Raw genomic sequence first — 24,992 nt, forward strand, 5'->3', positions numbered from 1 at the left:
AGAGTCTGTCCAGTTTTAGTAACTAGTTCAAATTTAATTTCTTTAAATTCTGATCTATTTAGTAGTAACGAGGGTCACCTACACAATTTGGCCTGATTTATTATTAGCTTTGTTTTCGATACAACAATCAATTCTGTACTAAAAGTTTGATTATTTTGATTAAGAAGCAGTGAGGAAGGGTTGATATATGCGGATTCCTATCGGCTTCCCTTTTTTGATATATGAATGCCATCTAATAATTTGCTGGTATTATTGGCTTTTAAATTATTAATATTTATGGCATAGTAGCCTAAAATTTAATGTACAGTTTGTGTCAACTTCCCTTCAGGAAAATTTCGTCCTTCGCCTGTGACGAAGTATCAAAATTGAATAATGAGAAAATATTAAGACCCAAGTTAAAGTTTAAACATTACTAAGAAACCTTACTTTACAATCAATTTCAATATAGATAATAAGTATTTAATATCAATGATACGTGGTTAAATTGATTCATAATTAGTTTAATATTACTGCGTAATGAGACGTGTCTTTGTAATTTATAATCAATAACATGAATATGTAGGCGATATGAAATGTCCATTTAATAAGTTTTGAGAAGTTTAAGGAGGAAATGTAAATGAAGTCGCCCACTCCTTTATGAGTATTATGGATCGTCTGATATATATAATGCGCCTGCAGGTAATTGGGGTTTATATTCATCCCACGCTAGTCTTTAACAATTTCAAACACAATCGTAAATTTGCGGGTGCCATATGTTTTTAAAATCGCATAAAAATGATATCTCGCTAACTTTATAACCTAAGTACATTATCACTAGGTAAATTTCTTCCACTTACCCTAAAAAGTGGGGTTGTCTTTTTTTTAAATTTTGTAACTGAATTTCGCCTCCTTTTTTACGATTTTGCCTACCTGCCAATAACCCTTGGGGATCTAGCCCTGAATAAAGCGAGTGAAAGCATCCATATAAAATGTGTCCTGACCTGGAATTCGAACCCACGATCACCCACTCACAATCCATGTTCGTAATCACTACGCCGATACGGCGATGTTAAACACCATATTTATTTAAACTCGCTACACGCTATTACCACTATGGTGAAAGCTTTAATAGCTGGGGTGGGTAAAAGCTCTCCATTACAGAGCTTTGGCGGTGTCCCCGCTTCTGCACGCTTTTATCATTCGCTCTCAATTAAGTGTCGAGCATTACCTGACTGTTAGAAGTTACGCTAGATTGTGACTGGGGTTATGATTCTTGAGGAGATGCTATGATTGGTCCCTAGCTTAGGTTTTTTTTATGTTTGTTAGAAGTAATCACATAAACATATAATTGGACTTGGTTAAAAATTGGCACATAGATATTAGCTGGCCCTGAAAAAATCTGTACCTACCTTAGTTATAGAATTTTATTCGGCGGTCATTTTTAAGGTGCCAATACGTAGAAAACAGTAATTTGCACCTCTCTCTGAAGCTAGGCTACTGAGTTATTATGCCCGTCATGCCACCCTCTGGTTACTCCACTGAATCATGGCTACTTTGTCATCAAAAATAGAACACAGTGGAAGGTAGCTTGTTAGTAAAGAGGTTGCAATGAATGAATTATGAATGTGTGCGTTACCTGGTCTGAAGTAAGGCATATAATCTTGAATAGGAAATGAGAGGATAGCAACAGGAGCTAACGACAATATGTCCGACAACATGAAACGTATTTACAAGACACCTTAACATTACCTTTCACGCAAATTTATTTTCACAATAACTCTTTCCCTGTTATAAATAATTCTCTGTGAAAATGTCGGTACTTGAGCACACAAGGTTATATTTCATTAAGCCACGAACCCTTTCTATTTTTAACTGTAACCTAAAATAAGTTTACCCACAATTAATATCTAAAACGGGCCTTGTCTATAATTTGTAAGTAATTTCATTAGTTGTGTATCGGATTTTTGAATGTTGTATGTAATTAATAAATAAACGATTAGTTGAAACACTGTTTATTAACGTTAAGTGAAGTATTTTTGAACGCGGTTTTATGTCTTTCTGGTACTGAATTTGCTGGTTTCATCATTTAATAAATATTTTAGTAAGTCTAACTATGTATGAGAGCGAGCTACGTACGAGAGAGAAGTAAGTTATTATTTTTCCGCGAATAAAAGGCAAAGGAATCTGAGCCCATGTAGCTATGGACTTAATAAAATGCTTCATGTACTTACGTGTTTATTTTTATTTTCCTTTCCATAATTAAAACATACACAAATGATTTTTCTTTTCTGCACGTCTTCAGCATAGAATCTTTCGAATCATAAAATTATCATTACTTTTTTTTATTTAATTTTATTTTATGGTGTATAATGTGTATTATAGTAACAATTATCATTTTACACTCACTTTTTCTTCATGAGCAATGCAGGAGATTGTCAAAGTAATCAGTTGGATTCAATTCCAAAAGCATTCATTAAAAAAGACGCATTCCTTACCGCCATTGTTCTCAATGGAATTTCAAATTTGTCAATTAATTTGGAATTAAAATGTTTGCAGATCTATTATTGTGGAATTATAAGAATAAAACTTAAAACGAAGTTTGGATTAGAATAGTCGTATTTCTGAAGTTTTATAGCAATAATTGACCTAGGCAATGTCTTTGTTATTAATTATTTCGGCTTCAATACAATACCTGAACAAAAACACAACAGACTATAAGTTCAATAGATGTGCATTAGAAATATACATAATATCCACATGTAGACAACTATGTCACGATTTATGACATTCACTGACACGCTTTGACGCTATGACGTAGATTCTCGCGTCCGAGCGACCACTACTTTAACTATTATCATGGTGAAATATTTGCACAGGCCGGTGGAACAATAGCTCTCGGTCAAATCCTCTTGTCCACTTTAAAACTAACTAAAGAGGCACGAGGGAATTATGTAATGTGTGGGTTCCACTTAGTCTTTTGTTTCTGTTCATTTACTTAGACAAAATGAACCTTGTCAGTAATGTATATTAAAACAAAGTAGTCTACAAGTAGTGCGTGATAGCCTAGTTATTAGTAAAGTATGGAACGGACTGCCGACATAAATGTTCAGAGATTCAAAACCCAAGGTACACACCTCTGACTTTTTGAAGTTATGTGTGTATTGCTTTCCAGTTATCGTTTCGAAAAAAACATTTATGGTTTTCAAAAATTGTGAGCAAACCTAATTACCTAAGAATTATCCAAAAATATTTTCGTAAGTATGTGAAGTCTGTCAATTATGCCAGCGTGGCGGATTAAGACCTAAACAAACATAGTAGTAGAGGAGACCCGATCCCAGCAGTGGGCAATAAATACAAGGCTGGTAATATTTTTATTATTAGCGTAATCTAGTGAAAACGGTTATGACATAGAGTCGCAGGTTGGTACCTAGTACCTACTCATCATTAAGCCATGCAAGTGACTCTTCAAATTAGGCGTGTTTTTTGTTATTATATCGTATCTAACCTATTTGTTACCTCTCCAGTACCGACAATGTCACTTATTTGGATTTAAAATTAAGGACCAAAATATCACTTATTTTCTAAAGTTTACTATTTATTTTGTTTACAATATTTTTTATAGGTTTATGATTTCCACACTGACGCAACTAGTTCATTGACATAATTCAATTCCACACAGCATGGAGTTCTGCACAAATACAATTAAACCAAAGCGATACGCGATGGGACCACTAAATGCATCTCATATGCAAATTCCATTTATTAAACATCAGTTTATAATTCAATGGAAATATAGTGAACAAAGCTTCGAAGCATATTCAATTTCATTTTCTCTTTGTCTCGCTTCCTTTGTCTCAAATGGATGAAAAAATTAATAGAATAGAATGCTTTTGCGGTTATTGATATTTTTTGTTCATGGTAGTCGTATTGTTCAAATAATACGGAAGCCCGCACAACCCCATCAGTGCAGTAGACGGTGACGTAATAGTTTTAATCTACTGACCTACAATATGAGCAACTTAAACACATTATCTAATTCTAGTTGTTTCATCTGCTTGTTTGAAGTTGATTAATCGTCCCTCATTAATAGTTCCGCCTACATTGCTCATATTGCCTTTAAAAAACTTTTTTACATCCAGGAGACCGCACTTAAATAGCTTAATAATCTGTTCATATTTTATTTATCATTTTTATAAATACCCTCAGGCGGCGCTATGACGCACGTAATACATTTGTGGCGGACAGCAGGCACTCGCGTTTCAAAGGTTTATTTATTCTATAGACGATCACTCAATATTGTCAGGAACACGTATCGGTGCTGTTTTTATACTGATGCATCGTGCTGTAGACAAATATGTAAAATTGGCTCTATTACTTTGAAAATCTATAATTCGCACACTTTCCATAGCCTTTGAACTGTAAAGCAGTGGCGAAGGGTGACATTTTTCAAAAGAACTTGGCTAATTTGATAGAAAACAAAACTAAGACAAACGTCAATAAACCTAAAAGGGAAGCCGATAGGAATTGGATTGTATGGACGATTCGCTGCTGTAAAGTTACTGTTACCGTGGCGGTTGCTGGCAAGAAGCAAATAACTCAACTTGTTATTTAATATTATTTATATAGCAACTCTGTAATATACACAGTCCGACCGCTGGTTGCGGCCTCACAGTTACCTACTATAACGATTTAGACTATCTAGCGGGGTGGACTACGGCCTAATCCCTCTCAGTAGTAGAGGAGGCCCGTACCCAACAGTGGGACAGTATATAATACAGGGCTGATATTATTATAACTTTAAGTAAAATCTCGCTGTTGATTAACAGATCGTCATATGACCTGATAACCCTCACGGGTCACGGTCAGGCCCTTTGAATTAATGATGGAAGAGCGGACGGGCTGTTCAGTACTGCGACCTATGCTATAGTCTGCGCCCTTGGCTGTACTTCCCGTTGAATTATTGATATCTATTGATTAGAGTTTTACAGAAAACTTCTGGTTACTAGATTCATGGATTTTACATTTTTTTTAGTTTTATCTGATCTTAATATTTCTTATAAGTTGGGATATATTTATAAGCATAAAGGGAAAAGATAATCTAGAGTTTTATAGCTATGGTCCATAGAATTCGATAGCTGTTCAGACCCGGTTGAAATTATAAGCAAATTTCCTTTTTTATTTATATGTATGAGTAACAAAACTAAATTTTCATTTGAACTTACATCCTATGTTCATCAGGCAAGCCTGAATCGCGAAGACTCAAATCTTAGCCAAATTGATGACAATACACATTACAATTAAACAAAAGACTTACTCCTCGACTTACACATATAACGCCTTATCCCTTAAGGAGTAGGCAGAGGGCACCTACTTTTCGCCATGTCTGTTATGTCTCATGATGTAATAAGGAGCGAGACACTCGCCATATTAAATACAAATTTCAGAATCCGGGCTAATATTGTGTATAAAAACCCAAATATCACTTTGTCCGACCTGGGATTCGAACCCAGTACCTCAAAGCGGTTTTGCACACTCAATGTATTGTTAGTTAATAAAGATAATGCTATAACTTTTACTAGGGGCAAAAAGGTAGGGGGAGGGAAGAATAATCTATACTCTATACTATTATATAAAGCTGAAGAGTTTGTTTGTTTGTTTGTTTGTTTGTTTGTTTGTTTGTTTGAACGCGCTAATCTCAGGAACTACCGGTCCAAATTGAAAAATTCTTTTTGCGTTGGATAGCCCTATGTTCGTGGAGTGCTATAGGCTATATATCATCACGCTATACCCAATAGGAGCGGAGCAGTAATACCTAATCTCAGGAACTACCGGTCCAAACTGAAAAATTCTTTTTGCGTTGGATAGCCCTTTGTTCGTGGAGTGCTATAGGCTATATATCATCACGCTATACCCAATAGGAACGGAGCAGTAATGGCTAATCTCAGGAACTACCGGTCCAAACTGAAAAATTCTTTTTGCGTTGGATAGCCTTTTGTTCGTGGAGTGCTATAGGCTATATATCATCACGCTATACCCAATAGGAGCAGAGCAGTAATGGCTAATTTCAGGAACTACCGGTTCGAACTAAAAAATTCATTTTGTATTGGATAGCCTTTTGTTCGTGAAGTGCTATAGGCTATATATCATCACGCTATGACCAATAGGAGCAGAGCAGTAATGCCTAATCTCAGAAACTAGGAGTTTGAACTGAATAATTCTTTTTGTGTTGGATAGCCCTTTGTTCCTGGAATGCTATAGGCTATATATATCATCACGCTATGCCCAATAGGAGCGGAGCAGTAATCGCTAATCTCAGGAACTACCGGTTCGAACTGATAAAATATTTTTGTGTTGGATAGCCCTTTGTTCCTGGAGTGCTATAGGTTATATATCGTCACGCTATGACCAATAGGAGCGGAGCAGTAATGAAACATGATGCAAAAACGGGGACAATTTATTAGTTTTGAGAGCTTCTGTTGCGTGCGCTGCGTAAACGGTTAAAGTTATGCAACAATAATGTATGACGGGATTGTTCCTCTTAAAAAGTTCTACAAAAATATATCATAAAACAAAGTTCCCCGCTGCATCGGTCTGCCCGAACGTGTTAAACTCAAAAACTACCCAACGTATTAGGATAAAATTTGGTATGGAGACAGTTTGAGACCTTGGGAAGAACATAGGCTCCCGGGAAAATATATAGCGTGACTTTTATAACGGAAAACTTTAGCCCGAAAAACTTTATAACGCGGGCGGAGCCGCGGGCAAAAGCTAGTTTTAAATATTTTCTAAGAAAAGTCAAACCCTCATTAACCCCGTAATAAGCATTAGTACTAGAGGCAACGGCTTCACCGTGCCTCTGGCATTGCAAAGTTCTTAGGCGGCGGATGCTGCATACCATCAGGAGGACCGCTTGCTAGTTTGCCTACTAAGACAATAAAAAAAGCATTACCTACGATAGGGTTAAGACTATTTATGCTAATATTTTAGGGCCGTGATGGTTAGACGAGCGACATTCACATCTCCAGTTGCAGAAAGGAAATGAAAATTCAGTGCGCGATGACCCTAATACGTTTAAATGAAGTCTCAAATCAAGTTCTCGGATGTCAAGGGCAAGACCAATTTTCAGGAACTACGTCTAATATTAGTTGGGTTAATTAACGCGTTTCCCGTTACGCTGGAAATTATGGGTCGCGTGAAAGATCGTGGCTTCTCATGCGAATACGGGTGTATATATATATATATATATATATATATATATATCTTTTGGCTGAAGATAGGGTTGTTGATTAAAAAGTGTGAACAATCACTCGTCAGTGAAGCTATGTTAATCGAAAGAATTTTAAACGAAAATAAAATTATAAAATTTATAAAGTTTCTTTAGTGTATCACATATATAAAATATAGGGTCACCTTTATTAGTACACGATTAGTTAGACAGAGTTGTAAGTAGTGCGCAAAGTCGAGCTTAGTTTATGGAGTTAATAATAGAATTTGGTTTAATGAGTTCTATAAATACAATTCGATATTCAAATTCAAATCAGTTGATATCTACTTCGTAATTGCAAGAAATAGACGGCGTCTGCGCGGTGCCTAAGATAGCAAGATATTCCTGTCTCCGTTCGTGTGGGTTGAAAGGAATATCTTGGTTCCTCTACCTGACAGATCACGATGTCTTCTCATGCGTTATAATTATGTCTTTATACATGGCGCGATAAAAATAGGTATTCATTTTTGGAGAATACAGACAATGTTGTGACTAAAAAATAATAACGCAATACTTTAATATTTTTTTGTCTTCAGTATATAATAAATAAATAAATAAAAAGCCTTTTATTTCTTGCTAATTCACTAATAAAAATTACAATAAAATACCATTACAATTTAGAGAAAAACTTAACAATTCCATTATTTTTATTTATTAAATAAATTATTAATTTATAAAACTAAACTTTACTTATTAAATAAATATTATTATCATTATTAAATTTTTTATAACTTATACAGTATAAAATTAATAATATATTTTTTTTTTATTTATTTTTTTTTCATTTGAATTGATAATAATTGTATTTTATTTTAGACATATTATATTAATAATTAATAATCTAATCCTATCATGCATGACAATAAAATCTTGAAATCTAATAATAGCAAGAACCCCTCTCAGGTGAAGGCCTCCCCCAGAGCTTGCCACCTATCTCTGTCGCCAGCTAGTTGCATCCAGTCCCGGCCAGCTATGTGAATGATGTCGTCAGTCCATCGAGTTTGCGGTCTGCCTCTTCTTCTATTGCCTGCCGGTCCTGGCCATTCTGTGGTTTGTTTCGTCCATCTTTTGTCTGTTAATCTAGCTACGTGCCCTGCCCACCTCCATTTTTGTTTCCGTGCATAATCTACGGCATCAATCACATTGGTTTTGTTGCGAATTTCTTTATGTGGTATTCTTAACATTTTGTTTATTTTCATCATACTTCGCTCCATAGCCCTTTGACATGTCTTTATTTTATTTTTTATTTTGTTTGTGAACTTCCAGGTTTGACATGCATACGTTAGCGAGGGTAGAAGGCATATATTCATTAACTGTCGCTTGAGTTTTATAGCAAATTTTCCCTTCAGCACTTCTTTGTAACACCAGAATTTGTTCCAGGTCTTTTGGATTCTTCTGTCTACTTCCTGTTCATTGTTTTTTGGGTTAAAAGAGATTTGTTTTCCCAAGTAAATATAACTATTTACATACTCTATTTGAACTTCTTCGAGGTTTATTGGTTTAGGGATTTTGTTAGTCATTAATTTAGTTTTATTTATATTTATTTCCAAACCCACATCTCTGCTAGCCCTAAACAGAGTAGATATCATGTGTTGCATTTCTATATGATTTTCAGATAGAAGTACTATGTCATCGGCGAATCTTAAATGTGATCTTCAGTATATAGCTAAATATTTTAACTTCAAAAAGTAAGGACAACTCATCATAGTCTATGCACTGCGTTCACTCCCCTTTCCCCCCACCAATACTAGTGCTATTTTCTCTCAGATTTTCCATCTACCCATAATTCATTCCAATGTGGGATCAGTGCAACAATCTTTTACAAGAATGCTGTAGAAACGATTTGGTTTAATTTTATCTGTCTGACACAAATTATATCTGAAGGATTTAATCCGAGGCAGTTGAGACATGAGGAAAAGCCACTCGTAGTCTACAGTCAATATATCCTGCGACGAAATTATAGAGACTATTTTTCTGTGACAGGTGTTGTGTAGAAATAATGCGGTTATACAATAAGCATGAAGGGTGGAAAGCAATGACTCGCTCATGCGAAACGTGATCATGTTTGTTCTCGCGGCACTAATATTTTATCTTTCCATATTGGTAAAACCGTATTTTTCCTTTTTTAAATTGTTCGAAGGACTGATTTCTTGGTACATACATCGTTACGCTTAGATTACCTGCGATGGTAGGTAGTAGATATAGAAGTGTATTTTTTAAGTTCGTAATACATTTATTACCACATTATGGAGATCTTTTTTTAATACTTAATATGAAAGTGATTTATTAATTCTACATAAAATTGAATTATTTTAGCAGTTTTTTACATTTGAAATTATAAAATGACTGCCTCGGTGGCGTAGTTGTATTGCACGTCCGGTACAATAGCGCTCTGAGGTCCTGGGTTCGAATCCCGGGTCGGGCAAAGTGATATTTGGGTTTTTCTGCTCAGTATCAGCCCGGAGTCTGGAATTTGTGCCCGATATGGCGATAGGCTCGCCCCCTATCACATCATGGGACGGAACATACTTGACGAAAAGTGGGTGCCCTAGTTGCGCCTCTGCATACCCCTTCGGGGATAAAATGCGTGATGTTATGTATGTATGTATGAAATTATAAAAAAAGCAGTGCTGGAAATACCTATTTAATACGTTCATTGTTAACATACGATAGTGATGACAATATTAAAGAGGCTCTACAACTCACTCACTTTTAAACATATTATTATATATGTACCTAATGACAACCCTATCTGTTCTTAATTAACTTGACGATAATATCCCAATCCTTTATCCGAAACATAATTAACTGTGCACGCACACGATAACATCTAGTCCGTTAAATTAACATTTAAAATAACGAAAAAAAAAACATTATCATTCGACGCGTCATTGAAAATCCCTAAATAAATCACAAAGAAAAATGTTGAAGAAAGATAAACGGTTCGCAAAACAATAAATAAAGTTGTCCATACTGTGAAGATAAACCGTTTACTCGAAGCGACTTTTTGTTAACATTCGACCTTTGTGTGGAATTTGGTAAATGCTTAGGATTTACATAAAACTGTTTAGGTGTGGTTTAGCTTTTGAAATATGTGTTGTTAACGAAAATCGGGTTTACTTTTTAGATAATGTAGATTAGACTTTATGCCACGGATTTTCGTTAGTAATTTGGTACAAATACAAAATAATAATATTTGAGTATATTATTTATTCCTGGCCCCACACTATGACACAATTCTTGTATCATGTACAAGTATTAAAGAACTTTAGGTCCCTCAACAATCTAACTTAACATAACATAGAAAAATTATAAGAATGAATCCATTTGTAATTTGTATCTCAGCATACATTTAAGAAGTGCGAAACATAAAAAAACAACGCGAAACCTTCATTCGTATCCCAACAACAAATTACTAAAAGCTCATAACTTTAAAAAGGGGTGCGCTATCTAGTTGTCAACACAAATGTCAACCCACGTTTGTCCTGGATTTGTTTTATGAAAGGCTTGCTCAGGAACGAACATTTTACCGGCAACATAAAAGAGTTTATAAAATGAAGTAGTCTTAGATATAAGGATTTTAAAAGCGTATTGTCGTGTAAGAGTACTTGAGTTTGTCTTTGCCTATAGAAAACGTTTTAAGATACTTCGGCTTGGTAGTTTTACGAGTAATAGGAAAATGTAAATAATGGTTTGTACAATGTTTATGTAGATTAATAGCCAGAGTTTATATTTAAGCAAGAAAAGAACCTGTGTTTAATTAAAAATAAGCCAAAAATGTGGTCATAAAACATAAAGCTATCCAACGATGTAGCGGAGAAAAAACTGAAATTTATATTTTTAATTTACGCTTCAACTTATAAGTAAAAAGTTCTTCATGTTTAATTAAAAACTTTAAAAGTGAGTTAAACATGATATTTAATTTTGATTCTAAAACGCACTTAGTAGTTGTGAGTTACCTAATTACTTCATAAGGTTTGAAGATCATAATAAAAGCTAGCTAATCTTACAATTTTAGTAAGCACACCACTTAAGAACACTCATTTTTAAAGTATGTTACAACAGAAAATTTAATAACACTTATCGATCATAACCTTTTTCGGGCAATGAATTCGTAAGTATGTACTCGTTAATTGCCCCATTAGTCCGTACGTTTCAGCTCGGTATTATTTTACATTGTATCTTGACGCTCCATTTGGTTAATGTAGGTCTAGTTATGTAGGAAGAGCTGCGTACTGAGCGAATGACGTCATTCCAGTTCATCGATCTGGCGCCATTTCTAGATATGGCCCACAACGGTACATTATATGTACTAAATACTGGCCGAAAAAATGGCCTGGCCTGCCATGTTGATTTCGGTTGTTGACGTTAAAAACAAAATGGCGGTTTAAATAGTAACTGGGTGATTTATTGAGAGTAAAAGTACATTTCTTGCCAGTAATCGAGATGTTTCTGGAGAATATTAATTGTCAAAATATTTTCTTTTTAATGTACATTTTCAAACAAATAAAGGTGAGTGAATATTTTATAGTATTAGTTTTAGTTTAGTTAATGCAAGAATATGTAAAATGTTTGTAATAACTAACGCGTGTAGATATTTCATTTTTTAATTTACTTACAACATTCACGATACGTGATCAAAAGATATTGTTTTTCTTTTGAATATCTTGTATATAGTCTACGCCGCTATGTTTACAAACTTATAACTTTAATAAAACCAACATTATTCAAACAAAACAAAAGATCTTTTGCAAAGTTAGTAAAATTGTTTTTCAGTTGGATCAATTTGTTTGAATTTTGTCCCTGTAGCTATGAGGTCGTTGTACGAACAACATACAATAAGTCTCTGTTTATTTAATTCATATCGAATTTAACTTTATAATAAATAATATTACTAGCAATGTATTTTATGCTCTCCCACAGTTGAGCACGGGTCTTCTTTACTACTAAGTTTTAGCTTATCACAGTAGCCTGGTTATAGATATGTATTATTCATGTGGTATTAAGAAAATATTCTCTCGAAGTAAAATCAGTCTTAGAAACGGCGTGAACATTGTCTCCGTCAACAGTACCTACATAATTTTCAGTGTTTATAAACATACCATATCAGATCTTTTTGATCTCCTTGCCTTCGTTATAAAGATAAAATTCATTCCAAATAAAATTAGAAATCGACTTTATTTCGTACATATAAATATTATAACCTCAAATATTCGCTTGACAATATTTAAAAGAATAAAGTGGTTATCAGAAAAGGGCTTTATATTTTAGTAAAATTTTGTCGAATATATGCTCGTGCGAAGATGTTATAGAAGGCGAGAGTGTCACTATATAGGACACAAATCAGTCCTGGGCAACTCAAATTTGATTTTGTATTCAAATGAAAACAATAACATAAAAGGATTGCCTAATTTCGCATGTATCAACCACAGGTATTGAATTTTGAACCTCACAGTTAAATTTCCAAGCGCAAGAGCAGTGCAAAATGAAAATCAATTTACATAAAATATAGGGTTTATAGGTTAATCTATGTTGCTATACAAAACAAAGTAGTCGAGGCGCAGGATTTAATATAAGAGGTCTTTATTGAATACTTTGAATGTGAATAACAAACATCAATAGACTAATACACCCCCAACACCTCAAGGTGAGAGAGGAGGCTGGGGAGTGTTGCCAGGTAAATTAACAACTTTTATGATTGAGAGACTGAAGATAAACTGCTTTTATTTTAATGAAAACGTTTCACGTTTGTTTATGGATGGCTATGAGACTGTTTTTAGTATATATATTTAAACTTTCCGTAAACAGAATATACTTAAAATTATTTTTCTGCAAAATCGATGTTTCTAAAAAACGTAAGTAATTTATTTTCTCTCTAGTTTTTCGTATTTAGTTGGATAATAATAATATATTCTACAGTCTACACACAGATTTTTTTACGCGACTTTTTCCGTCAGAAATTAAGTTAAGGCCTAGTTTTTACGTCACAACCTAATGTCCACGATTTGGGATAAACCTGGCACCCCTACCCACCTGGCGACAGACGGGCATCTGTCAATGAAGCGGGCCGATAGTCCGTGACCTTGGGCCGATCGATCCTGGCATCAGCATGCAGAGCGCGTCCCGACGCCAGGCTAGACGATCTCAATGGCCACGTCACGCGCGTTGATGTGTTGATCTTTCAATTTCGCGCTTTATTAAAATTGTTGTTTTTGCGAGTTTGATAGTTACAAATGTTTGTATTGAATTGTTTGGGTATAATATTGGTATTACAAGTTTTAAATTTTATCAAGTTACTTTATTAAGCACTTAAAGTTAATTTCTTCTTGGAGCATCTTTATCCTTATTTCTTAGTTAAGCTTACGACTATTGTGGGTTTTCGTAGGATTTATCCACTTCCGCTTATTTGTATATATGAGTCCTACGAAGAAACATACGTATAACACGTATGTACATCAGTACAATATTTCTATACGTCATATTTTAATTAATTGGCTGTAAAATAAAAGTTCAGATTTATCTACGTAGATTCCCGCTCTTCAGGAATAAAAATGTTGTGAAATCCCACATTTTGTGCGCAAAAGCCGTTAAAAACGACGCATTCGACGTGAAGTGGATGTCGGCAGCACCAGTTGCACCCTCTTGACCTGCTTGGAGTGTACTCCACGCTTAACATTTAACAGCATAATATTAAATTATTTTTTAAATTTCTTGCTCGTGTGGCCAGAGTAAATAAGTTTAATATTTACTTTTTTTCTTTAAATGGCCAGTAATATACGATGCAATATAATAATATATATTGACTACCACGGTGACGTAGTTGTAATGCGTACGCGGTACGGTGCGGTGTTTTTCATCTTAAAAACTTATTTAGTCGAAGTCAGGAAGTTGGCGGTGTGATACGCCGTACCTAGGAAAACACGCAAAATCGTTAGTTCTGCGCCTGATCTCTCTCCGGCCATATCGGACTATGAGAGTGAAGGAACAGAGAGTACACCTGTGTATTGCGCACACACTTGTGCACAGTAATATTTCCAGCGTACCTGGTTCATCTATGTTGATATTTGCCGCCATGATTGAACTCGGCTAGGAGGGATGCAATAGATAATAAAAATAATAATTTGATGAATGATCACACTGGTCTGCGATAAGGGTATTACAAAAAGCTTAATTTATATATTTGTACGTTTTAAAATTTATTTTATGAAGTATTATAAAGATAATGCAAAGGCTATCAAAGAAATAAAGTACATTGTTATGAAACAATGGCGAGTTTCTTCGGCGATAACAATAAAAATAATAGAAAGCTCATAACAAAGACAATTTTACGACTGGCGCTGAATAAAAATAAGTAGTTTAAATTATCGCATCTCACTGACCTTTGTGGATCAAATCAGATCATAAAAATCAGATTGTTCAGTACTTTTATTTTTTAAATCATAGACTATCGATAAGTGAAAAGTCTAAACTTGGAACTTAATATAAGGATGGGAAGCAAATTTGATACAATAAAAATGTGATGGAAAATGAATGAAAGCAACCTCTAAACGTTTCATTTACATATATAATGACATATAGAAAAATAAATTTCACTCCCACAGTCAGTTTCATTAAAAATAAGGTCATAATACACCACGATTCATCTGCCGTTGGGCAGTGGACGCTGAGCTAATCATTCACCATCAGGTGACCCACATTCCTCTTCGGTTTCAAATTAAATTTGGCCCACGTTCCAATTAACAGGATTCGATATTAAATTAAATGCCAAATTGAAGATGCTTTCATAAAAATTCAATTTTTGCGAACGTAATCGTATTTCCCGCCGAATTGATTTCATTACGGACAATTTTGTTTCAGACGAACAATTTATTGTTATTTTTGTGCAGAGTTTGTAAAAATGAATTTTATTTTAATAGTTGAATGAACTCCGTATATTGTGTTCATTGATGTATCATTTGCTCTTTTGTAATTAATAAAACAAAAGTAATTTATGTTTTTCTTTTTCTTGTTATTCTTCAACCTTCATCCACCCAATGCTGAGTGAGGGCCTGTAGTAAAGTAAATGCTGTGTAATAATTTACCTACATTACTATAAATGTATTTATAAAGAAAAGAGTTTCGGATACCTTATTTTAGAATTTGCCAAACATACTAGCTTTTGGTCGCGTCACTATCGTTCCAAGTGTGAGCCTATAAATATATTTTTAAACTATTCTACAGCGGCTGTCTATACCCTAAATAATTTGCTATCATTTACATTATACATTTTTAAATTATAAGCTTATTACTGCTAGAAGCAGACCGCCATCATTTTGGCGCCCATCGAGTGTTGCAGACTCTCATATATTTGGAGCTAGTGTAACTACTGGACAAAATAAGACTTAATATCTCATGTCTCAGGATGGCGAGCGTGGTGGAATTCCAAACAAAATTTTATAATCAAGGTGTTGGTGTTTCTCCTGTTTATGCGCGGTCGTATCGCTAACCACAAGCCAACGGCAAGCTCGTCTCATCATTCAAAGTAATAAAAACAAAACACAATATTTTCACCGAGTTTTCAGTTTTCCATTATAGGATAGAAATATGTAATAAAGTATTTTTATCCGTCGTCACGTTTTATCTAACTCTCATATGGAATTATGTAGATTTGGGCACTAAAGCGATAAGATGTCTTACATTTTTGCCCTAGTCTAGACGACTTTTAGTATATAGTTACATAACTATATACTAAAAGTCGTTTTTATTGAAATTGTAACATAAATACTAAACATAGGCACATGCCTATGTTTAGTATTTATGTTACAATTTCAATCATATTATGTACTTGTAGCGAGGTAAATTGTTATTTATATTAATATATTTACTATATAGGTATTTTATATACTTAATAATACATGGGGCGTTACACGATTTCAGTTTCGGCACGAAAACTGCATATTATGATGTTAATTAAAATAATTAATACTTACGGAATAAGTGGATTACCTATTCTATTTATTCGACTTGTGGGTAGTACTAATCTGGCTTTTGTATGTACCCCTTAATAAGTGATTTTAAATGCTTACCAATCATCACAGTAAATATATCACCAAAACATATTTATGTTAGACTTATAAGTTTTTTTTTCCTAATGATTCAATTACAATGTTACATTTGTCGAGTTATCATTTTATGTGACTTAAAAGTTAATGCTGCCGTAGGTGTTCTTGAGAGTTACTTAAGCATTGAAACTTTATTAAACCTAATTAAGCCACTGTATCAGACAAGGGCTTAAACCTTTAGCAACGTGTAAACGTTGACGTGCTCCAAAGTATAACTCTGAAACTGACATTTGCTGTAACAATTTCCATTGCGAGTTGTTTGCAGTGCAGTGTTTCTTGCTTGATGTCATAACTAGTTGATATAATTTGGCGGCGCCATAATTCTAAGGAACTCTCGTGGTCGGTTGTAACTTAGCTAACATACCAAGAAAATATTTTAGAATTCCGACACACCCAGGCATGGATAAATTGATTTTGTTATATACCGGATTGTACATACCAATGTATTTACATTGTACACAAGACTATTTACTTACAAGTTAATGATTTCCACCCCGGGGTGGGCTCTGTACAAATGATTTTCTATTTATAGTCGCACGAACAAAATAAAACGTTCACTGAATCGATTCCGTCGCGACAACGTCAAATTGCTTCGAATGTTTATAGTTAAAATATTCGATAGGATACCTCATTCCATCTTTAACGTACCTAGTACTTAGTCTTATAAAAATCGAATACATGAGTACATTAATTAAACAGTACCTACCTTATTAATAATCGGTGTGTTACATAATCTATATTATGTAACTTATGTTAACTGTCACTTTTATATTTTATATTGTCTGTGGTTATAAAAAATAAAGAAAGTTCTCTTCCTCGCTAGTCATCATGGAGTTTTGATTATATCCAAATAAACCCCAAATTAAAAATAGTTTTTTTTTTTCCCACGTATAATAAATAACACAGTATAAGTCTGTAATAGTTATACAGTTTTTGTCATGCACGGTTCTGTGACGTATACGTATGATAATTGTATACAGAATTTATTAATAAGGCGTTTCATGTTTTTTCTGCATCCCCAAGGCAAGATTCATTGACAGTATACTGTTACTTTGTCAAAATTATAAAGTATGAGTCGGGAAAACTGTAATGACTAAATTAGGGATCCTTGTATTTTAGCAATTCTTATGGCTTTTACTTTAGCTTAACAGGACACTTAACAAAAATCGGCGATACTTGTAAAACTAAATGACAAATTCTTTAAATAGTGAACGGTCCCAAATAGATTAATACTTACTTATTTCACCCAAGCAAACAAATCCAAGAACAAATTCGTTGTTATAAATTTCAATCTACCCAATTAGGAAATAGGGTCCTAATTTTGTCCCAAAGCCTTCAGGGTTTTAAAGGATCAAACCACAATTTATTTAGTTTGAAATTAATATTTCGATGTCGGAAAATACTCAAGTAGCGTACCTATTTAACATAATTATGTGATTATCAATTGTTCTAATGGCAGCGTATTGTAACTGTGAGGTTCGGGTTTCTACTCGAAGAATTAAAACCCATAAGAGCTTAGTTAAATACAAGCATATTAATATGTAGAAGTATTTGGGCAGATATAAAGATCCCAACCCGCTTCACGCAACTCCTAAATATAAAATCCAATTCAGAATTATTTCGTGCTATCACAATACACGTATCGATCATTAACAACAGTAAAAGCATGCAAATGATGCTTTTCAACCCCAGAATAATGTAATTCGAGCAGGCACGTACACGTAAAAGGATTTCAATTTATTCGCAAAATTCTTTCTCTCACAGTAATTACACGCGTGAGATCTCTCTGGCGTTACCTCTTTGAATGGAGTGCTACTCGGAAAATGGAGGATTATATTTAAAAATATACATAATATATTGATAATAATGTAGGCAAGAAGTAAACTTACATTTCGTATGAGTCTTGTTTACTTCATTCTTAAATAGTATATGAATTAGAACGATTAGCGGTAAAGTATTGCGAAATAAAATCATATTATGAAGCAAAGGAAACAATATATAAAAATATGCAAGCTATAGTTTAGAAGTACTTTTTTGCAATAACAGTCACACGGGCACACATTCGTATTAATTCCAATTTAGTAGATACTAGGCCATCAAGTAAGTAAAAGTTATTAACATAAGTATGCTTCTAATGTAGGCTTAACTTTTAAGTAATAAAATAAGTCGACAATAACTGAATCCGTTGAATCACGGCAATTTAATCACGTGTACTTATACAATCAATAAAACAATAAATAACACGTTTACAACCAAGACTCTTGGCATGGCCAATTAAGTTTCGGATTTATCTATTTGACATACGTCCCAATTTGATAAATGCATTTGCAAATTGTGAGACAGACTAAGCCCCATACATAATTAAATATGTCAACCCGCTATTTTAAGTCTGTCCGAAGATCCAAAACTATATTCGGAGTGGGAAAACACGAGGCGGTAAAGTTAGCTCCGAATCGGGGTAAAACGCAGGTTCCTCGCTGGAATGTTTTCACCAACTATAAAATTCATTGGGACGGGAATACAGAATAGACAGGGATTTAGTTAACACATTAATGTTTTTAGTAAAGATTTTAATGCGTAGGTTTCTCCTATTCAAGAGTAAAAGTGGATATGTAGGTAGATATACTAAAAAAAAAGAGATCATTTAAAAACCAAGCCACCTTCAAATATTACTTACAATGTCAGTGGCACTCTCACATGTAGCATTTGTTCAAGAAAATTTACAGCTAAGATTGGATACATGAGCCATGTGAGAACTTATCAATAACCACCCTCAACAGTAAACGGTCGCCATAGCCGTAATCGACGTGGATTCATTCATTCAACTGCCTTTGTCTATTATTGCCGTCAAGCCCTGTTATATTTGGTCTGCAGGACATTCTAGCTATTTTATTACTTATCTTTATATTCAAATTTAATGTCTGAAGGAGACGCGTGAAATATTTTTGGGTAAACGCTGTCAATTGCACCAGACATAATATTATTAATAGAATACAAAATGGCGATGGAATGTACTAGGAGCGTGAAAAGCAATTATGCAGGGCAGCATGACTGTGCCGACCGTCCGGCACATCTTTTGCTTGTACTTTCTTTGGGCTTCGTTTCGTTTAACATCAGATGCAGTGAAGCAAGCTTGCCGAGCCACGATATAAAAAAGTTGGTTAACTACAAAACTTATATTTTTATTAGTTTAACCATATACAGACCCGTGTCTCGTGAAAAACCTTACAATGTACCACACTATTTAAGAGTTGTCGTATCACCATCAGTGAAACACCATACACCTATAATTATCGTACAATCTTTTAAACAAAATTTCAAAATTAACGCTGTAGTCTAAGTGCTGATAGACATTTTGGGGAAGGTGTTTAAGACAATGTAATATAATGTAAAAAAGTTTTAGTAGTTACATCTGAGTCCTGAATACGATAATGTAGACTTGGCAGCAGGGATGCAGTTATTTAGCGACGCTTAAATTAAAAAAAAAGATTAATTTTTTCCACTTGTTTTTGATGCATTTTGAAATTTTAATATCTTATTATTGAGTACTTAATGAGTTGAAAAATAGCATCTTCAGACCATTTAGCCGGGGCGCAAGTCACAACCTTTGCCAGGTGATGGTACACTTTTAGTTAAAAAAATAAGTAAATGTGCCCTTTAGATTGCTGTATGTCATCTCTTCCTCAAATTTGATTCTTATGAGCGACGTTATCGAATGGTGTGGTGATACAGTAGGTTGTTTTTTGTCAACGGGTTAGATACTTGGCTAGGATTTTTTTTCATCATTGATTTTTCATTAAACAATAATTCTTAATCTATTAGCTTTCCATCTAGTACAAGATATTTCTTACACAAATTACATTTCCCATTCCGTAACGGTCAGAGGTCAGTTTATTTCTAGAATTGATTCCGACGACTATTTCTGCGCGCCCCAATTAGAAACATTAGCAATTTGTGCTTTATTCCTCTCTTGTATTTATAGCGTCCATTTTCAGTTGGCGAATGTAGTTATTTAAGGTAAAAGTTTTAAGTACTTAGAAAATAATTAGGGCAATGAGAAGAGTATCGATAAAAAAAACGTAAGCTCTCGCTTGTATTAAGCGAAGGCAGAAGTTCAAGTAGAAATAATACACCCTAATAAAACTACTACTATAAGCTAGGGATGACAAAGCAAGCATTTTTATTTCATCCAGCAACGAAACTCCTCGTATCTCTAAAACATATTTTGCCATGTTAAAATACTGTTTATTATCATAATTACTTTGTCCTACAATCGGATCACAGAAAAATCAACACAATTAAAAGACAAAACAACGATACTTACCTTCAAACGCTTTCTCATACAACACACCTATAAAGTTATTTATACGATCTCATTCCTCAGAGACGGTTTACGAGTGTCCTTATTACTGATTCGCGTGTAAGATGAGTCTTAATGAAAAGCCTTGTGTATTTTATAGCCCAGTTAGCACTTACTACAATAGCGTATCGCGTTACAATTAGAATGCACGCGATTAGCTCGTCGGTTCGCTGGCCGAAGACCGCGGATAGGGTTATCACCGAAGTACACGTGTAAACGAGGTTTCTAAAGCAGTACAGCTAAGTACAGCCCATAATGTGGGACGAGATTGTTTTCTATCATGCCCATTCAAGTTCTGAGCGAGACCCTTGGTTTTTTTTATGTTGTAAAAAATATACGAATTTGTTGTTTAAAAGACCTCGTCAAATAATTTACTCGATCAAAAACCTTACTTAAAGTAAATTACGGTCCATTTTTCATTTCAAACAGGGCAATTATTCAATGAAAGCGAGATTTATATTCTTAGTTTTAAAGTGGCAACCCTACCTCATTACTAGTTGCGTGCCGCGGCCCTGCCCCGTCAGATTAATGTCAATGTTTCAAGTCTCTGACCTTACGAGTGCACTGCACTTCAGTTGTGTTCGCCTTTGAAACTAGAAAGGGTAGCCGAAGTGCGAATTTCAGTTGATTGGCGACATCTGTCTTAATTCTCAGGAGATAAGACAACTTATGTAGATAATACTCATTTGATTTACATTTATTTGGGAGTATAGCTGACAGCGTGTCTTTTGCATTTGATCGTCTTTTATCTTGACTTATAAAGTTTACTGAGAGGTCGTGAAATACGCGATAAAGGAGTAAGTCCAAAAACAGTATCAGTATCATATCAGTAATAAATGGTAGTCAGAATGAAACGTGGGTACCGTATAACACTGAGGAATACGTAAACTATTAATAACTGAAGGAATTTCTAGAATCGGAGTAGTTTTAGATAATATTAAGAACGTGGCTTGTATGATATGCCCCTTCATCAAAGGCATAAGATAGAGATATTTACATGTGAGATCATATCAACACAATACGATTTGAATATGCGTACTGTACTTTCAATGTAGTAGTAGTGACACTGAAAGTGATAGATATTTTTTTCGCGTTAATAGGTGCTACGTGGCGCGTCCTTTGTAGATGGTCTAAGGGAGCAATAGAACCTAGAGATAAGCGCGTTCATAAAAAACCCTTCTCTTCACCTTTTAAAGACTAGTATATCGCTCTTTATTTATTTATTTACACTTTCTTGTAGACCAGAGACATAGATCATGGAACAAGATAATAGAAAAACGTACAAATGGAGATTTTATCGCACAAGGCAATCTCTTACAGACAACCATGGGATGGATATAAGAGAAAACGTATTATATGGGGCAGCATGAGGTGTACATTACACATTCTTTAGACATCAGATTATTATATTAATATGAACACGCTCAAATGTCTGTATGGTGTTAGCATTAAATCACAATGTCCTGCCACAACACGGTTGTATTCCTATGTAAAAGCTACGGCGTCGAGTTTTCAATTAACGCGCCGCAATCACAGGTAAATTGGTCCCTACTTTAAACCTCTTAAACTGATTGAAATGGATTTTACCTCGGCAGATCGAGTGGCCTCTATATACAGAAAAATGAGGACAACAAACAGCTCCACTGATGCTGAACTACCAGGACTACTACAGCGAATTCATCTACAGACATCGGCTTGAGAAATTAGATTTAAATACTTATAATGCTTAATATATTATTATTACTTAGTTATAATAGGTTGTTGACTGCAAATCAGAAAATAATAGTTTTTATACATTTATTGCAATAATGCACGTAATATAGTCAGAAACTCTATTCCGCCTACGGAGGCAACTCCGTCTTTTTGCGATAAAGGCATTCTAATTGAAGGGCAGCTTTGATAACCGTATAGGTAAAATCCCCTAATTACCTATTCGACTATCAAAGTGTCCTTGGATTAGATTGAAGGTAATTTAGGACCCTTAAATATACTTTTCACAACACGCGTAAACTTAAAATGTAATTTTAACGTTTGGAAATATAACTCAGTTTAATAATACAGTAAACTTTATGCCGTAAATACCTACAGTATTTTTCACGACAGACGTATGAAGTAGTAAAACGAATGACCTGAACAGTATGTCATTCGTAGAGATCATTGTTTACGGCCACAGTAATCGTAAAACTTTATTTTATAATCTACTTTATTACGCACAGGGCTGTACTGAAGTATGTTATACGGGAGGGGGATAATATTAGTAGAGCTGTAGACTTGGAGTCTGTTATATTAAAACAAGACCTGTATTATATACTGCCCACTGTTAAGAAGAAGCCTCTTTTACTACAGAGAAGGTTTAGGCCTTAGTCCACCACGCTGGCCTAGTACGGGTTGGTAGACTTCACATACCCTCGAAATTCTTTTTAGAGAACTTTTAGCTATGTTGGCTTCCTCACATTATTTTTCTTCACCGTTAAAGTTAACATTAATTGATAAATAATACACACGTAAGTTCTAAATGCTACAGGCGTGTGCCTTGGGTTTTAAACCTGCGGAAATTCGTCTCAGGAGGCCGTTCCATTACCAACTAGGCTATCGTGTACTCAGTCTATACTCTGCCTTAATAATAATGCGAAAAAATCGAGTATTTTGTAAAGTCGAGAGTTCATTCGTTCGTATGATCGTCTATAAACTTATTTATGTATGCTAGCATTGCCTCGCATAAGGCCGTCATACTGTCTACAGCATGTTTTGACTGGTTATTAAACCGATTTTTAGTTTTGTATTTTGTGTCGTGTATTTTGTTTGAATTTTTACAATTAACAAAATTTCATTAAATATTCGAAACTCAAAAGTAATCCAGGTATTATCTTAGTCAAGATTGTATCAGATTTGAATCTTAGGATTAAGATTTATTCGAATTCTTGCTATCTCTAATCTCTGTAACCTTTAAACCTCTTTGAATCGCTGATGTAATAAAACTTTGTTTTTACTGAATTACTTTCTGTAATTATTTAATCCAAATTTGAATACTAAGAACCCCGCCGCTTTGTTAAAGAAAAAACTGACTAATCAAGCACTAAGAAATTTATTTAGTTAGCTTAAGATCTATTTCTATCTATCAAGTAGCGTACAATCCATATTGTGATCCAATTAGAAAATCAAAGCTTGTATAATTCTGGAACATTACAATATTTAAGAAATATTGTCTTATCTCTTGGGGTATTGAGCGCAGTGCAAAACGATTTAGCAGTACAAAATTAGGCGTACCAAGTATCCAAGCCAATTCCTCGTTAGAACAAAAAGGGAACTTATTATTATAAATTTAATTTGTAGATACATACATTTCTGGAAGTTCATTGAAACAAACCAGCCGACAAAACCAAAAAGCCTAAAATAATAGTGACTTTGCCACGTTTGTGAAAACATTTAGTTGATTCCCATACATAATGAATTATTTAAAGTTTTGTTTTTGTTGGCAGAATATTCGACATGAGGTTAGTGGTGCCGGGGTGCGTGAACGACCTTCGCGCCATGCCGTGGGTCCGAGTCTTCGTGCTGATGGGTTTCATGGCGCTCTATCTGGCGTCAGGTGAGTAATACATTATAAAGACAAACATGAGTGTACTTAGTACTCTATTTTTTATCCAAGGGGGACACGAGGCCCACCCTAGCTGCCTGGGTACTCCCACTAAGACCGAATTAAGATGTTACTATCCCTATTCTAGTGATTGAAATAGTATTACTAAGTATTTATTAAGATTAAAGGTAAATCTAAGTTGCAAAATGATAAGCACCAATCAAATGTAATCGGTGCTAAAGCTGATTCCGGCGAGGTCTCTCCGTGCGTAACGAATGCAATTCACAGCGCGGCGTCGCGCGACAGTTCCTCTCGCCTTCATAACTTCCCTACAATTGACTTAGTTCACGTTGTTTTTATATTTCGGGGCCGTATTTTAAAGTTCATTGCGAAATTAATGTGCTTAGTATTTTTAATGTTATGTTTCAGTATTTTTATTTACTTACGGCCGTATGTAGACACGCCATAGGTTGCTAAACTATTAACACCATTGGTTCTACTCAAATCACGCAATAAAAAGTTTGTAGTTCTCAAAAATAATAAACTGTGTGCAACGTGACGATAGACTCGTAATAATCTTTAGTATTTAGAGCCTGTATCATAACTTCTGTCACGTTTGTTTTTTTATTTAAGTTATATCATTATATTATTTAATTAAATTTGTAGATATGTAATAAGGACTGTCCAAATTATAATATAGACTCTCACAAC

The 24,992-nt window shown here is 34.4% G+C and overlaps 1 protein-coding gene across 1 annotated transcript in view; it reads left to right on the plus strand.

Moving 5' to 3' along the window:
- Window positions 1-24,183: 24,183 nt before the first annotated feature.
- Window positions 24,184-24,992, plus strand: part of LOC115440803 (potassium channel subfamily K member 1) — a 38,664-nt gene continuing 37,855 nt past the window's right edge. Inside the window, exon 1 of the mRNA XM_030165293.2 lies at window positions 24,184-24,293. Within this exon, the coding sequence (XP_030021153.1) occupies window positions 24,194-24,293 (100 nt within the window). The 5' untranslated portion in view covers window positions 24,184-24,193. The remainder of the gene's footprint in view (window positions 24,294-24,992) is intronic.

This window comes from Manduca sexta, chromosome 19 (genome assembly GCF_014839805.1).
Source record: "Manduca sexta isolate Smith_Timp_Sample1 chromosome 19, JHU_Msex_v1.0, whole genome shotgun sequence".
NCBI classification, from domain to species: Eukaryota; Metazoa; Arthropoda; class Insecta; order Lepidoptera; family Sphingidae; genus Manduca; species Manduca sexta.